The sequence below is a fragment of the Bombus vancouverensis genome, chromosome 4 (genome assembly GCF_051014615.1).
Source record: "Bombus vancouverensis nearcticus chromosome 4, iyBomVanc1_principal, whole genome shotgun sequence".
Classification (NCBI taxonomy): Eukaryota; Metazoa; Arthropoda; class Insecta; order Hymenoptera; family Apidae; genus Bombus; species Bombus vancouverensis.
This window is the reverse complement of record NC_134914.1, coordinates 1,610,087-1,628,847: the sequence shown is the minus strand read 5'-3', so window position 1 is coordinate 1,628,847 and position 18,761 is coordinate 1,610,087. Positions and strand designations below refer to the sequence as shown.

The following is an 18,761-nucleotide window of genomic DNA, read 5'->3' as shown; positions in this document are numbered from 1 at the left end:
GTAAACCAACCCTTAATGAGAACACATACATATGTACTTTAGTCTGTCCAATATGTGTTTGTGAATAACATTTCCAAGGAACTACACAGTATAGAATTGTATCGACATTTACGTTGTGTCGTCATACGCGGTGTATTTTCACATACTTTGCGTTAACTGATATTGGTGTCTAATATTCGTAATAGTTATAAACATTCAAATTTTTAGTGGATTTTGCTTATTTCTAGCAAATTTGGAATTTCTAATGATGTCAAAGTTTTTACTACTCCTTTGCTTTACTGCACTCCACGTTCTGGGTATGAATTTTCAAATACACTTTTATTTTTTCTGCAGAGGATTATGAACATTTTTTATGTATCGTGAAATTATATTTCTTATTTCTACTTTCCCCTAAAACACATAAAACTTATAAGGTCTCTTCTTACAAAATTACATCAGCTGTAGATTTATGGTTTAATTTTAATTTTATTATCTTTACTATACATTATTTCTCATTAACGTATTTAGGATATTAAATACGACATACTGTCTTGTGATAAAATATTGTGACCTATGGTAAAATTTTAGAAATCAAAGCTATAATAATAAGATATTTAAAATTATCAAATTAATTAATAAGAATTACTACTATTATAAATTATTTTCTATGTAAAACTTCAGATAAAAATATTACTTAAATTAATATTTCGAAATATAGTTTGTTTTATTTTTATATTTCCTGCAATAAATTTTGTATGTTATAGTTTAGAAATAAAATTATATTATTTCATTGATCTAACTAAAATATTGACACAAGCAAAGATTTTTGCAATCCATATTTACACAAGTTTTTATTATTTATGGTTCTTAACTCTTTTATTATTATATGTATATCAAACACTAGACGATGTTCACAGGATTAAGGATCTATATTGATGAGTTGTCAATCACTTCAAATTATATCAAATATGTATATGTGGATAAAAATATGAGTCACTTTGTATAGAATTCGGTACCATAAATCTCCTGAAAATTTTGGAAGTCTTGGAAGTTTTGAAAATCTCAAAGGTCTTGGTTATTTTAATAAGTTTTGAAAGCTTGTTGTATAGTTGATATTTTACAAGCATTTTAAATGCTCTAACCCAAACAGTATCATTGACATAAAATATTAAAGGAAGTCTAGAAAAATTAGGATATTGGAAATGTATTTATGTGAAACAACTTTCAAGACTTCATATAGAGCTCAACCTCATAAATAAGCAACATTTTAGTTAGAGATCAAAGTTTTGAACATATATTAAAAACATGTATGCACTGTGCATGTACACAAATTATACAATGTTCTGAATATTAGCATGATGAAATTATGTATATCCAATTTATTATATTAACTTAGAAGTCAATGTAAATGTGTTCGATTAATTTGATTATATTTCAATTTTACAACAGGTGAAGGTCAAGAAAATATTTTATCTAAAAATGAAGGTATTCTCACTAATGGAACATCTTTACAAAATGAGCAACATTTTGAAACAAATATTCCATCAAATAAGATACTTTCCCTGGTACCTGTGTCAGCTCCTTTAGGCACAAACAAAAATAAATTAAAGCCAGAAGAGGTTTTAACTACTCAAAGTCCTATCCAAACTCGTATAGTTATTCCCAATGATCACCAGTCATCTGCTATGTCATTAGATACATCAGCTACTTTAAGTTATACAAATGAAACAACTACGAAACAGATTTTACATACAACAATTAATCCAGCAGTTATACAAGCTACAGTAAATTCTACATTGTCTGTTCATACTGCTGGGAAGTGGGTAGTTGGTAATGGAACAGATAAAGCCTGTATTGTAGTACAGATGTCTATGGAGTTTAATATCTCTTATATTAATGACAACAAAATGGTTTGTATTATTTAGATGTAGAATATATTATATTATTTAGACATTATTATGGTATATGATAAATTAGAATATGTATATAATATATGTCGGGGAACGGTCAGGAATAAGGTTGTGGGCGTTTGATAAATCTTCATTGGAACTGGCCATCGTCGCGGTATAACAAAGGTACGGTTTGCTAACACAAGTATGGATAGTACAGGCTTGATAATCAACTGTGGTGGTTGGACACTCGCGATACTAGTGATATTGGTCTTAGGTTCAATAACGAATCCGCGGCTAACGGGATGATAGATCTACTTGCGCGATACACTAACTCAAGCGTGTACCACTCACAAACCGTAAGGCGTTACTCCTCGTCGACGAGATCGCAAAAAGAATGGATCTCCGTTGGAATGTTTACTGTCGAGTGTTACGACTATTTCCTTTTTAAAGAGAGCTATAGAGTTACTCCATACCTTTGTTAGACACAAATCGCAAACAAGTACAATGATAGCAAATCGCTTAATTACAATTCTACGGATTCTCTGAAGTTCCAGAGGGAAGGTCTCCGGTGTCCTCTCATCTCCGACATATATATTTATATATATATAATTTTCACCACAGTATAGCGAGATCATAAAATCATTTTGGTATGAAATGAACATGTTTAGATATAGAGATAAGTGAATCAGGGCTGTACAAAGATGCAAAGTCAATATGGTTTATATTGTTAATTATGTTAATTAAGTATAATTTAATATTTATGTTAATTATATAAACAAGGCCACACCTTAATGGTTTCATTAATTCTGACATATGTTAGTAAGATCATTATTCTGAGTAATTTCACTTACTCATATAACTATTGCTCGACTTTAGTCTCCAAGATATACACCAAAATATTTTTCATATTATTGGGTTGGCAACTAGTTTGGGTTAGATAGTAGAAGAAAAGAAGTAATTATAATTTATACACAATTTTATAGGAATAATGTAGAAAAGAGAAACAGAGCAAAGCTCATCGATTTTATATTGACTTCGCAAACAACATTGTGCTGGATATATGTATAGCAGAATTTTTGTTTCATCGGTAATAGGACTTTAATAACCTGGTAATTGCATTTTCTAATATCATAGTTGCAATTTTTCTAATTAGTACTAATACTAGAGTACTACAAAATTCCATATAAATTGTACTTATCTCCTTTTATTTATTATATAACCAACACTTGATATATATTTTTTTTATTATAAATATTATAAACATATATATATATAAACATAAAAGTTTTCAAAAATTTACTTTATGAAATGTCAGGATTATTGTGAAATGGCGCCATATATTTTGGACTTCACAGAGTTGAAGTTATCAAGACAAATTGAACGAACTACTATGTTATGACCTTACGATGATTTAGAATTCAGAAATTTAGGTTCAATCAATAGAAATATTAATATGGAAAATTGTATTATTTCGATCAAATTATACATTCAAAATAAGATTAAGATTATTAAATAAATCCAACGATAACGATAATACCATTTTGTATCATACACTACAGCTTGAATTTCTGAATTCAAGATCATATTATAGTAAGTCGTTGAATTCATCTGCTATAACTTTGTAAAGTTTAGAATACATATATGATGTCATTTAAAAAAATCAAGATGACTGGCTTTTCATTGAAGAAATTTGTTTGGATATTTTTAATATCCAAATATACGGCGGACCGGAAACTCATTAACTTTTGTTTAGAACATTTCTTTGGCAGATTATTGGAAATGTTTAAAAAAATGGTGATTAATAAAGATGTGCAAGTATCCGAAATTACGGGTTGGTAAGATTGGTGAAATTCGGGCGAGCTCGGGCTGGAACCCAAGGCATACGAATATTCGAGTAGCTTAATCATTCGGGTAGCTCGATCGCCACGGTTAACTCGACACATTCGAGTTAGATCGGTAAAAATCGGCCGGGCTCGGACTAGCTTTTTCGATACTCGAGATTCGATTTGGAGTTCTTATTGTAAATTTGAAATGGATCATATATGTAATTACCTCATACATTTTTAGTGATTAATCTTAGAGGACACACCTTGTATATGTACAAATTCAACTATATTTCGGAAACTAAAGTCGAGCGGCAGTTATATGTATAAATGAAATTATTCAAAATGTTGACCTTTATAATATATATCAAAGTCACTCAAAATATATAATTACTAAATTTATATTTGTACTATAATATCTTTTACTCGTTATTCAATTTATTGAAGTAATAAGAAATACTTTTTGTCTTTTTAATTGTAAATGGAACATCGTCAGTCATAAATCATTATCATTATTATTGCATAAATCCTTAAAATAGAATATAATGTATGATTCTCAGTGGCCCTGGAACCAAAGATGACAGTCGATGCTGCTTCTTGATATTTTAATTTAAGATTTCGCTATAATTTGGTACATACTATACTACTGGTGGAAGAAATATAGCGAGATTATACCTACAAAAATTAATCAAATGTTAAAACATACATATGTATTTCGAAAATCAAACTAGGCAGCAACTCGTGAGTAAAATTAGGAATTCTTTGTGCTGTAGTATATTTAAGAAAATTGTTTATAACATACCATTTGGAAGGGGGGTTTTTAAAATATACAATTTGCTACCTTTTATACATATTGCAAATAATGCAAATATATATTACAAATAACTTTTGCAGATTAATTTATAAATGACATTGGCAACCTAATATTCAAACTATTTTTATAGTTGCAATTAGTTTAATTGTCATCATTTAATATTTCAATTTACGGCGTTAGTATATCTCTTTCACCAATAGTATACTATATTATTCAAATAGTAATTGCAAGCTTTTGCCAATAAACTCATATCTGGTTATCATTGAATGAAAAATTTATTTAGAACTTCAACATTGTGCCCTCACTTCAAAATAATCTAACCTATCCTAATCTAACTAATCATTGAATTAAATTCAAATAGACTTGTCCCAAGGACAGATTAAGTTAGGTTACGTTTTTTTATTTTAAGTGTTAAAGTTTTAAACAAAGTTTTCCTTCAATAATAACCAAATGTTACGCCATACATATATCAATTTTATTGCAAAATGGATCTCTTGTGTCGTATATTTAATAATTAATAACTTTATAAACAATAACGAGCGATAGCTAAAAGCTCTTGAGCGTTAATAAAGGAGGTGTCATTGATAACACATCAAAGTAAAGGTCAAGGTCATCGGGTCTGCCCCTCTTGAAGTCAACATTTATCTTAAAAATGTCCATTGTCCATTTATGGGTCTTCTTTCCACATAAAAATTGTTTGTCCGCGAATTCGCAGGTTGGAAGGTAATCATAATCAGTGAAAATTCGTGGTTTCTATTTTAACGTGTTTACCGCGATGCGATACACTAGTTTTTCACCCAAACTCAACAGTACTAATATTTCCATTGCAAATTGTTAAAACATGAAGTATTTTTCTTGAAGGGACAAAATATTGTTATGAAGAATTGATTTTCTTTAAGATCATATTTTCGGAGATCTCTTAATTGACAGAAAAAGATACACTAATGTTAATACATATTGATATACCTTTTTATACAGTAAATGAAAAATTTCCTAAGTAAGTTATTAATGTACTATTGTTAAATTTTTTTTGATATTGACAATATTGGCTAAAAAAATTATATCATAGCTATTTGAAAAGGTGAATGTTCCATATTATTGTAGAAAAAGCGTTTTAATCATCTTTAATATCGTTTGAATTCTACTTCTTATTTAGAACATTTATGTTAGACTCTGGAAACCAAACAATCTTGGTTATTGTGGCAACAAACATCGTACATGATGTGAGCTAAACGAGTATTTTATTGAACGTTTATTGTGCAATTAAAGATATCCATCATCTGGTAATTGTTTTTATCGTAACAGGTATTATTTAATGATCTAAATTAATGAAATATTATATTCAATGAAAATTAATCCTAAGTGAGAATGCAAAGATGCAACACTTTTGTAAAAAAAGGTAATGATATCTGTTTATATCATCTCATTTCATATGTAACGAGTTTCGTGGTGTGGGGTAAACCTCACACTCTCGTCGTTTCAAGAAATGTCTCGCAACACCAACTATGAAAATTAAGTAAAATTTCGCAGTGAACGTCTTACTACACATTGTTAAACAGTTGAACTGAAATAGATTTATTCACTGAGGTAAATTTAAAATTGATGAAAATGTTTTGTGAAATTGCACGAGCAACAAATTTTTGAAACTAAATTCTTTTTATGTCAATTTGTTGGTTTTGAATGTTAGATTTTGGAATAGTTAGACGCAATTCATTCGGAGACACTACTTCATGTATTGTAAATTCAAAGTGTTGTGGCTTGTAGTATATTATCAATACTAGTATATCTTCATATAGTGATATAGTGTTCGGTTTTGACGTACTGATAATAAGAGGACTAATTGTAAGAGCAGCCTAATGAGATGCCGAATAGAATTTGTACTGTCTCGCGGATTCTATAGGGTTAATCTGGTTAACGAATAATAGGAAAAAGAATTCTAGTCCTATCTCATTGGATATTTAATTGACTTTGATTAACGTGATGCGAAGTAATGCTATAACCTTCAAAGTTCAGCTCCTTATAAAAGGTTTATGGCGTAACTGTTGCTACGATTTTTCAGGCACTTCCAATAATGTGATAAAAAAATGTTTCGAATACAAGTCAATCAGCTTCCAATAGGGTGAAAATTAGTACAAAGATAAGAAATTTCCCAAAAGGGATAAAAAGTCAAAATCACCTTGACTTTTTTAAATGACACATACTATATTTTCAATTTCATACTATTGTAGCTGATATTAAGACAAATTCAACAACCTATTATAAGAGTTCCTTTAGATTTCACACAACTATTTATATTTAATTTAATAATTCATATAAAAATAATTATTAATATCTTTATAATTATCAGTTAGTACTATATTAATATTGAAACGATGATGTATTTTTTTATATTAATGTATGAAAATGTATTTTTTCAGAAATCCTTTAAGGTATTTGATATACCAGTAGACAATGCAACTACGAAAGCAAGTGGATATTGTGGCAAGTTGGAACAAAATTTGACATTAGAATGGTCTTCTAAAAATGTAACTAATGCTAGTATGACACTGCATTTTATAAGAAATGTAACTGAGAATGACTACTCTCTTCATCATTTGGAGCTCGTTCTTCCACCAATAAATTTTCCAAATACCACACTAAGTAAGAGATCTTAATTATTAATATGTAATTTTAATATGTCTTAAAGCATTTCTAGTCATTCATGAGAGAGCGTTAGTAAAGTATATTTAATTACAAAATGAAGCCATAACTGAAATCTGAAATAATTTGGATAATAATTCAATTTCAAACCTGTTTCCTTTGATAGAATCATGTTTTTTATTGCAAGAATCGATTCAATTCGTTGTTCTTTATAAAAAGTACTAACATGCTTGTGTCAAAAAAAACTGCTGGTTTGTGAGATACACTTGATTTTAATGAAATAACATATTTCAATATGAAAAAAACTACATATATTTCTTTCTACGAAATGAAAGAGATTGTAATACCAATTGAAGTATAGAATATAGTTTCATGCATATCTTTACTTAGAAGTTTGTGGAACAAAACAACAGGAGTAATAAATATCTCAGGAATTAACGATTTTCGTTCACTGCATACATTCTTACTACATACTTTTTGTGTAGAATAAAGAAGTGGATCGATCAGTACATTAAGAAATATAGTTCTTCTTGAAGAAATGTAGTTGATATTCATGATGTCAAGTTGTATCCTCTACAATACCTTTTAATTTTTTTTTAACATTTTTTCATGCAATAAGTAACATTCGAGGAATTGGAAGTCATGAAGATAGGTGCTTCAATCGATATTTCTATTTACGTTCTTTCTAGCTACAAAATGTAAACACACTGAGAATAAAGTCAGTCTAGAAACTAAAATACATAACGTTTTAAGAGATCAATTCATTTACGATCCGTGATTGGAAAAAATATTGATTGAATGCGAATTAACTTGCTCTGCATAGTCCGGGACACAATATCTTCATAAGCATAACAGCAATTTGTATATGATACGATAGGAAGTGAGTAAATTATTGACGAAAGTATTGACGAAATCTCATAAAACAGTGATCACTGAACACTTGCTGTCGAAACCTGAATAATATTTAGGTTTTGATGTAATTTTAAATAATGCAGTAGTTTAGTTTCAATAATTAATTTGTTAGCAATTGAGAAAGTATTGAGTGTTCTCTCTCTCTCTCTCTCTCTCTCTCTCTCGTTCGTTTGCTCTTTCTCTCGATGTCATAGACAAGTGTTTGAATTAATGAAACGAATTGTAAACTGATAATATCTGATTTGTTAAAATTTTTCACTTGTAAGTATTACAATGAATGAAGCAGCATGAATGAAGTATGCTTTCTTAGTTCGTTAAACAAGAATCTGCTTGCAATATCAAGAACAAGATATTAGTGTCATATCAAATGCCATTTTTATTGCTAGTATATATTTGAAAAACAAATATTTATATCTCAAAACGGAGAAAATTTGTATGAAGAATCGATGTATTTCACATACATACTTGCATACTTGCAAAAGTCTCAGAATATTATATGGTACCAATACAAAAAACAATTTTCTAAAATTCGAATTCTCTGTTTCCTTCTGTAATTCAAAAGTAAAATGTAAAGTCAAATATTAGAGTTTTATCAAAAACAATGAATTTGTTAACATTTTTTAAAACGTGGAATACATGAGTCATATGTTAACACATTTGTTAATCCTTCTATATCATAGTACATACATATAATTCTTTTATATCTTTAAGTATCCTATGTATTTTGTCGTATTATAAATATAAGTGTATCCTTCTTAACAGATACAACAGTGGTTCTGGCGCATAAAGCGCCTAATTTTGTGGTGAAAGTATCAAATTCTTACAGATGCTTGAAACAACAGATGCTTAACTTAAGACAGAATAACAGTAATGAAACATCTGGATATTTAACTATATCAGATTTCCAATTTCAAGCATTTAAAGTAGATAATTCTACCGTTTTTGGTTTAGGTAAGTATAAGTATAAAATATTTAAAATAATTAATTGCATATGATGCAGAAATTAATTTATTTGTATAGTATATAGTAAATAGTGAAAAGGTTTAAAGAGTACTTTTATCAGTCAAAATAAGATAAAAACGAAAAATAAAAAAATTAAGGCTTTGATTACTAATACTAAAGTAATACTGATTACTAATAATAGACATTTAAAAATGAAACATAGAATAGAAATTAATTCAAGGAACGCGTTTCAATGCAACAACACATGTTCGTAGCTTACTTTGCATTATTCACGGCCAAAAAGATTTTAACATTCTGTACCGTAAACGATTTTACATTTTATCATACATATTATAGATTGTACATTTATATACATACTTATAGAAATTCATAAAAGAATATCAAAATCACAAAATATATGTCGGATTCACAGTAGGAATAAGGTTGGGGCGTCGGATGTGTCTTCACGGGAATTAGCCATGGCGGTGGTACAGCACAGATGTATTTTATTCCAACAAAAGGGGTACTTACAATCTTGATAGTTGATCACGGCAGGTAGGCAGTGACGATGACTCCAGGTTAGTTGACGAATCCACGGCCCACGGGATGACCAGTATCAGCGTAACTCACTCGGCAATTCGTCCAACGACTAACTAACAAAAACTCCCTCAATCCAAATGAAACTGCCCTTATATACTATTGTCCCCACTTCTCGGTTCAATCCTTGTATTTAAGGAGAGTCATAAAATCATTCCGTACCTCTGTCAGGTACGCGTCCCTCCCGTGACCGTGGCTACGTCTAGTGACCCATTATGTCACCTTAAATCTGAACCCATCGTCGTAAAGCCAGGTTGGAACATTAAAGTTATTTTCTTTATTTTTATTGCTTAAACATAAAAATCTTGACTATGGTAATGGGGGGTTTTCCCAGCATTCCCGACGGAAAATCCCGTTGTCCTTCCATCTCCGACATATATATATGTAATTAAACAATTTGCCGTCATTCTGCCCAATGGTACTTGTTTGCGATTTGTGATAATAAACTTGGGCTTAAGGCGACCGTCAGCCGCCAAACGTAGTGAACATTGGTCAACGGGACGGGCGCTTCATCTAACAAAGGTATGGAGCGATAGTATGACCCTCATTAAAAGAAATACCCATAGAGGTACCTGACAGTAAAACATTCTAACGGTTCCTTCGGACAATGAATACCAGATGTTGAGGCACCTACACGGCACAAGTGCAGTTAGCCTGAGGACCCGCTATAAAACCTGGGGTTTTTGGTAATTAAGATTGTTCAAACGGACAGGCAGCCTTTGTCCCAAATTGACCATCGAGGGTAACCAATCCTGCGTATTTCCTAGAATTGGGATGAATAGGGATTTGGCGAAACCCGCTGGCCATGTCCAGACTAACAAAATATTTCGCTTTTGCAATCTCGCGATTTGATCCGGAACAAGGGGTAAAGGATATCGATCCGCGACCGTATTTTTATTTAGTTCTCGAAAATCTACAAATCATGTATTTGAACCATCGTTCGTCTTCACGAGTAACATGGGGCTCGCGAACGGTGAATTACTAGGCCTCATGATAATTGGCTCTAATTGATTCGCTTATTCTCTCACGTACTATTCTGCGCTCATCCTCGCGAAATCTATAAGGACTTCTTTGTATGGCGATGTTAGGATCAATTAATTGTATTTCTAACTGGCCTGCATTTACGCGAGTATGTAGGAAACCCGTAACGAATGGATCTTTGAATTTTCGAAAAGAAAGATTAATCGATTTTTATCACTATCACGTACATCAGTGTCAACTTCATTAACATCGATCTCGTTTTCAGCGGTTTTATTACAGGCATTAATTATTTGTCTTCCACATAACGAGGCTATTTTGTGTAATATTACGTCAAAACCTTGACTTAAAATTTCACGATCAATCGCGATATCATATTTTAAAATAACTATCAGCGAGGACATGACGTATTTATCTCTAATGTAAAACCACTAACACCGGCAACGGACAAGATTTGAGATGTACGTTTAGTACAAATGTGTCTTATTCCTCGCATTACTACTATCTCAATCGTTCTTTTACCAGAAAATTTCAAGACTACGGATTCTTTAATTAGTGAACACTCGGCTCCAAAATCGGGGTAAAATGGAAACGACTCAGCCGGATGGCTTGATCCACCAGTTGATGCTCCCACTACGTAGAAGTCGATTCGACGTTCATCATTGAGATTATATTCAGGGCACATATATATGTCGGAGATGAAAGGACACCGGCGCCTTCCCTTTGGAACTTCGGGAAAATCCCTTAACACCGCAATCTAGATCCTATCATAGGCGTAATTAAACAATTGTCATCCTTCGATCCGATTGTATTTGTTCGAGATTTGTGATATTGAGCTTGGGCTCGAGGCGACAGCCAGTCGCCAAACGTAGCCGCGGTCACGGGATGAACACTTTGTCTAACAAAGGTATGGAGTAATTCTATAACTCTCCTTAAAAGAAATATTTGTGGCGGCACGCGACAGTAAACATTCCAACGGTTTCTGTCCCGTGGCTTGCCACACGCAGACCCTATTCTTCGAGTAAGATGATTGCCAGATGTCGATGCGTCCCCGCAGTACATGTTCAGCTAGCCTGAGGGCCCGTTATAAATCTTAAGATTTAGCTAACTAAAGTCCTTCAAACAAACAGTCTTTGTCCCAACTACGAGAAGATAGAGGAGACCTATTTTTCAACGAACGACGTCTCCCACTAGCAACTTTCCCTCGAGGGCGGCTAGTATCTTTTTCTAACCACTAATCTAATCCACTAATCTAATTTCGTGTCCTTAGACACACCCCATTATAGTTTTCCTCTGTGACATCATCGGGATGGAAATTCATTCTCATCGACGAAAAGAGTAACCCCTTAAGACCAGTGAATATTACGCGTCCGACTTAGATTTTGTGAGTACGTTCATCTATCATCCCGTTGACCGCGGATTCGTTGTTGAACCTAGGATCATTGTCATTAGTTTCTCGAGTATCTAATTACCACGGTTACTTCTCCAGTTCTATGATAATCGTATTTGCACTAGTCAATGTCTTCTCTATTACATAACGACAACGTGTAACCCAAACGAAGATTCGTTTCACGCCCCTAACCCTGATTCTAATGTAAACCCGACATATATATATTATGATATAATGTAATATAAGATATAAGATAATAAACTGCCGAATAAGTTTCGTTGCATTGAGAATCGTCTTGATTCGATTAGATTGTCTTATATATGGTTCGTATAATGTGTCAAAATTAAATGATTAGGAGGACAGTATGGTTAATGAGATCGATGAACTTTTTTGTTTTTTTACGAAATATAACTATATGATTCCATTTGAAAAATAACAATAATCTTGAAATCTCGTAAAAAAATGACACTGAGAGAAAAATATTTTTACCGCTACACGTGTTCGTTGAAACAATGTAACTTTATCATCAGAGGTTACTTCATACAACAATAGATAGATATTTGGCTGGACCAACCTGTATATCCATTTGTGTAAGGAGATTTATCTCATTATTAGGGACATTTCGATCAATTTTTAAATATCAATAATAAAAGAGCAAGAATGTATATACACAAGTCATCACTTATGAACAGAAATGCATTCCGCGAGTTTAGATGCAATTTTGAATAGAAAATATCATTTAAACAAAATATTCACGATATTCGTGATTATGAAAGTAAACGGTGGGTCATGGCGGCGTAGTCGACGCCACGACTTTGTCACGTAAAATTCGCGATAAAAAAGGAAGAGCTGAGCAATAGCTTAACTTGACTGTCCTTTAATATTTTTATATGCTTTTATTCATCAAAGTGGTTAAATACAATATAACAATGAAGTAGCGAAGTTACAAAGTATTAAAATAGTTGTTCAAATCACGGCCAAGATCACCCCAAGACTAGTCTCGTGGTCGAATGCTCGCAGTTTTTATATGTTGAGTTTGTTGGGGTCAAGGAGAGGATCCTGAGTGCCCTACGTAATGGGAAAAATTTGGTGTTGGGCCATGTGCAAAGGTAAGGTCAAAGTCTCAAGGTTCATTGTCAGGTAGTGTGGAATGGCGTGGATTTGGGTATGGTCGCTGTCACAACTTCATCTAAATCCTGCAAGTCCTCATCTAAGTCCTCCTTTGTATTGTAATACCCTCCGCGTGCAAATCAACACGTGGCATAAACGCCTGTATGTGTATAAGAATTCTCTTCATTTTTTTTCTTTCTTTTATTTTTATAGAAAAAATGAATAATAGTCTTTGATTACCCAAAGATTAAAAATAAATTCTCGATTTTCAAGTTTCTAGTTTCTAGGCAATGTTTTTAATAGTTATATCTTTTGCGTCTTATTTTTGCCATAACTAGGTATGTTTTACCATTGCGTCTTTACGTTAATAACATTACTGTAGAGAGAAAAAGAATCCCATGTAAAAAAATTGATACGCTATAGAGGAAGTCTTTGGATATATTTTTCGAATTTTTATATATTCCATATTGATCAAAAACATGAAAAATCAGTAAAAATAGCTTCTTGCTCTTAAAAAGTTTGTTATAGAAAGCTTAAAATATTTTGAACGATTTTGAAAATAAAAATTCACTTACTAATTGTAAAAACGTGTCAAAATCAGCGAAAATTAATAATATTTTTTCAACTATAATTATTAAATTTGTTCAAATGTATATTACTTAATTGAAAATTATATTACAAATGAAGTTATGAGTTGAAAAAGTACAATTTTATTAACATTAGTGATTATGCATTATATCCTTTGTCTTCGGGTGCAAAAATTTATATTACGTGAAACAAGTTTCCATTCTAAATTGCGTTAATTCTCACGCTTTCCGTGTCTCATTCTGTACGTCAAGATTCCACAAACGAATAAAGGCATATAATAAATGATAATTTGGAATATTATATTATATAATATATTTTATATAATATGAAATATGAAAAATGCTAGAAATATAAAAAATATGCAATGATTATTCTTTAAAATATCATTAGCGTTACTAATATTTATTAATTATATTTGTTATTAATTTTCAGCTAAAGATTGCGCTTTTGATACACCGGATGTTGTACCAATAGTAGTAGGCTGTGCACTGGCAGGATTAGTGATTATTGTGTTGATCGCATACTTGATTGGTCGTCGTCGAAATCAAGCTCATGGTTATCTTAGTATGTAACGTTAAAATGTTTTTATCTTTAACTTCTTTCGTGTAATTCAATGGAAATTTCCTTATTTAGTTTATATTATGTATCGTAATGTTAACTGCAAAATTTGGCGAGAAGTATTTCTCAAAAATTATACGTTAAACATTACAATTCAAAGATATTTAAGAAGTACTATTAACAGAAAAATAAAGTTATGTAAAATTTATGATTATTGCAAATCGTGTATACGATGTTTTTCAGTTATAAAATTTATTTACATATTCAAATAATAAAGTGATACCATATATAATGTGTACAATTTATTATTATCGCTATTGTTATTATCGGTATTATTAATATTGTTATGTAACGTTGATTACTATTATCATTATTTTTATTAACCCTTTGCACTCGAGGACTTTTTCGGCCGAGCGTGGCAGCTACTCCGGATGATTTAGCGTATACGTGACGCGTGTCTTACAGCTAGTGTAAAATGATTTCATATGCAAATTAACTTACAAAAACATGTTCTAATAATTTATCTATATTTACATCTTTGAAAATATGATTTTGTAATATTAATTTCTGTACTTTTTTGTATGATAACTTATAAAGCATTCACCAAGATGCATTCTTGATATAATTAATCTCATTTTTCAACAGTTCAAAATCAAGTTCATCTTCATTTGAGCTAATTTCACTTCCGAAAACCACTTTTTTAGGGTTTCTAAACTATAATACTTTTGCCATGCTCGTCGAATTCGAACTAACGTTGGAGACGTTGTTTCAATACCATAGTTGAACCATAGTCTCGAAGGGATATGGGATTTTACCTCCATTTTAAAGTCTAACACTTTACACTTCTTACCAAAGAACACAAAGAGCTAAGGAACCAATTTACGAATCAATATTGCACTCTCATCAATTGGAGATATCGAAATCTAACATAAACAGGGACTATCGCTTCTCGCTCGCCACTGGAGTTGCAGCACGGAATGCTGTGGCGACTGAAAGTCGCCTCTCGAGTGCCAAAGGGTTAATGGTACCATTATCGTTGTTACTGTCAGAATGCTTTATTTTCCATGCTTTACGTTACGAATTGAACGCTTTAAAAAATTAGTTTATTGTTTATCAGCGGAAACATACTAGGTGTTTGACAACAGATGGTAGAAATTTGGAGCACTGTTTTTATAAACAAAAATAACATGTAAGTAAAGAATAAAATGATTGTGATTTGTTTTCTGGTAGCCGTTAACATTTAAAAATTGACCAAAGTATTTCTAAAATTTGATAAATCTTATACGAATGAATGCAAAGTAGCTTAGGCGATAAAGAGCATAGTAATTTTTAAGCCCAATAGCACATGCTGAGCAACTTAGCTCGTACTAGGAGACAACGATAATGAAACCGAAAGTAAGAAGGCGGAACCCGCCATAAACTCAACAAAAAAAAGTATTAAATGAAAAATAATAACACAAAAGACAACCAAAGACACTAACAGCATCATAAGACTTTCGGCACAAAAGACGCGGAAATTCAACCCGCAGCCAAAATATAATCCTGTGAAGCGGTGTCAATTGATACTTTCTTTTCATAAGAATTTTCTACATTAGACTGCAATTCTTTTGAAAATTCTTTCAAAACCATTTCTTCATTTCCTACAGTAACGTCTGTTTTCTCCAAGCTTTTGTTCAAATTATTAGAAACTAAACTACCCTGATAACTCCGACTAGTAGCTTCTTTAATAGTCTCCTTTAACAGTTTTCTTAACTCGATTTCGTCAATTGTTTTTCGTAGCAATTCGATTTTTTATCGAGGCGTTGACCCTCTTCTTTTGCTTGTTGGAAAAGGTCCATGCTTCTTCGCAGTCGCGCGATTTGCTCCCGTAGTTGGTTTGTCATTTTAATACTTTGTTCGTCCCTACCAGTGCATGCTTTACCTTTCCACATCGTTTTAAATGTCGCTAACTCTTTGTCTGAGTCTTGTTCAAAGCTAGATAGTCTGCCTCTATATGTAAAATGAATCCAGCGTTTACCTTGATTTGTTAGCTTCCGTAGATGCTTCCAATTCCAAAGGCCTTCTGGTTTCGTGGATTAAGAATTCGTCGCCGAGGATGACCGTAGTCCAAGTTAGTCCTTCCCGTAGGTATGGATGTTCTTGTTTTCCAGACGAAGCGATGTTTCACAATCCTGGGGTCTAGCGTCCGTAGATGCTTTATGAATATTTTCTTCCGGTTTCGTTGATAGTTACTTCGTTGTCGCGGATGTTGGCTGGGTGTTTGAAAATTTCTACATTGACTGGAGACATGTCCGATTTGGTTGCATTTGAAACATTTCAGTTGAGTTCTTTGGGTAAGTGGCGTTCGTTCAGCTTGTTGGAAGTTTCTTGGCATTGGTTTAGGTGTTCCTTGGAATCGGTTTTTGGCTCTCTCAATTGGTTGGTTCATTATTCTTCTTATTTTTTTGTTGCGTTCGATTTCCCTTATGACTAACTCCGCCTCGAAAGCTGCATCTTGTGCTTCTTGGAGATTCTTTGGTCTTGTAGTCGATGTGCGTATTTCTATTTTGGGTTTTAAATTTAGGACAAAAACTTTGGTCGCTCGTTCAGTTTCAAGATCTATGGCGACTGCTCGACGTACTGGATCGCGAATTTCGTGTTGAAGCGCGTATATCAGTTCGTTGAGGTTGTGTCGAAACCTCTTCACATAACTGTGTACCGATTGGTTAACGTTTTGTCGCGTGCGTTGCAACTTATCACGAGCTCCATTAGATGTAATATTCACGGATACAAATTTTCTGAGGCTTTCAAACAGGTCCTCGTAATTCTCGATTTCGGTGTGGCGGATACTGCGTTCCGCTTCTCCAATGATTCTTTGCGTTAGAATTAGTCGTAATAATATGCGTTTTTCTCGACATTCGGCTCGAGCTTCTCTTACCCGTTTAATAAACCCTTCTACTCCTATATCGTCTTGTCCATTGAGTATAGGGATAAAATCTAGGCAGGTTTTTGCATTGTACGTGGGGTTGTCACAACTTGCTGCTCCTTCTTCACTGTCCATATCGTCCGTTTCGTTAGGTTTTACAGGTGGTCGTTTTCTCTGAACATTGCTGGCATTAGATTCGTCCGTAGTAATAAAGGAGCCTAATTCAGTAGTAGCGTCATGTCCTAAATTTATTTTAGAGATATGTTTTCCTAATAGTTCTATCTCTGCTGCACGTTTTTTGTTTTCACTATCGGCTACTCGTTGCGTTTCTTCTATACGTCGCGCAAGAAGTTCGATTTGCTCGAGTATGGCACGAGTCAACTTATCCATAGCTCTGGTTATAGAAGCGATATCAATAGTTCCGATTTTGTCTTTTCATGATGTGGACATGATTCTAATCGAGCTTACTGATTTTCTCACACGGTAATGTAAAAATGAATCCAGATTTCCAGCTTACCGTAGTAGCTATTGCCGTTGAGGAGTCTCTGAGATGTTTGCTCTCTGGTTGGTTCTAGATTCCGAATCTTATTCGTAGGCTTGCTCTGCGCTGACCGTAGTCCTCTCGTCTAGTTTCACCGCAGTGGAACGTTGAAAAATGCTGCAGGGCTTTGTAGTAGCAAAGATTCGCAGTGGTCCGCTGATCCTTCAATCTTCAATGATGCGCGTACGCCGAAATCGTGATTTCGTTTACACTGAAGCGAATGGATCCTGGCAGGATCGCCAAAATGTCACGTAATTTTTAGGGTTGGTTGGTGGAAATAAAATATAGTTGAGTCGTAACACAACAATTAACTTTGTTTTAATCAACCTTTATTGTGAATTCACCAATCACAATGTAACATGCACTGAATTAGCATAAATCACAATTCACTCCAACCACGTTATGTAAGACTTAGTTACAACAATACATTAAGTACGCGACTTATAAGGGTAGAGACCCTATAAGATATAGATATGTTGACTATTTTAAGGATACAGAATAAGTGAAGTTTTACTGACGATACTGTGTCTGAGGAAAGCTAGGGGTGAGTGTGTCTAAGGACACGGGACTATCGGATTTGTTGATGACAATTTTGGTTAAGGAAGTGAGGGCAGTAGACACCGTCTCCGATTGGATAATAGGACGGTTGGTGGACCAGGAAGGGTTTTAGCCGCCCTCGCGAGAAAGTTGCCAACAGAACATACCAGATGTGGAGAAAACCAACTTTCTAAGCTAACACGTGGTAGACAATAAACGTAAAGGGAAATTTAAGACAGGAAATACTCGCTTGGTCCGAAGGACCTTAACTATAAAAATGCCAAGGCTCCAGGTGGACACTTAAGACTATTGAGGGTGCGTGCCAAGGATATGCAGACATCTGGGTGCCATCCTGTCCGTGGTGTGTGGCCTGGTCTCTGATGTGAATTGATGTTACAAGAGCCTGGTCGCGATTCCTGGGCCATCATCAAGCTAGTTAATTCAAATGAATAACTAGTCGTGAGGCTATGAGGCTAGTATTCGGGTAGAGGTTGGGAGCGTAGGATTTTTTTCTTTACTTTCTTTTCACTTTCGACGGATGGGCGACACGTGTTG

General features: G+C 33.1%; 1 protein-coding gene across 1 annotated transcript; it reads left to right on the top strand.

The window, feature by feature from the left end:
• Positions 1-61: 61 nt before the first annotated feature.
• On the top strand, positions 62-14,515 carry Lamp1 (lysosome-associated membrane glycoprotein 1). The gene is made up of 5 exons (XM_033344200.2): positions 62-296; positions 1,429-1,889; positions 6,926-7,148; positions 8,823-9,011; positions 14,098-14,515. Exons 1-5 carry the CDS (start codon positions 245-247, stop codon positions 14,235-14,237), a joined length of 1,065 nt encoding a protein of 354 aa, XP_033200091.2. The 5' UTR covers positions 62-244; the 3' UTR covers positions 14,238-14,515.
• Positions 14,516-18,761: the final 4,246 nt, after the last annotated feature.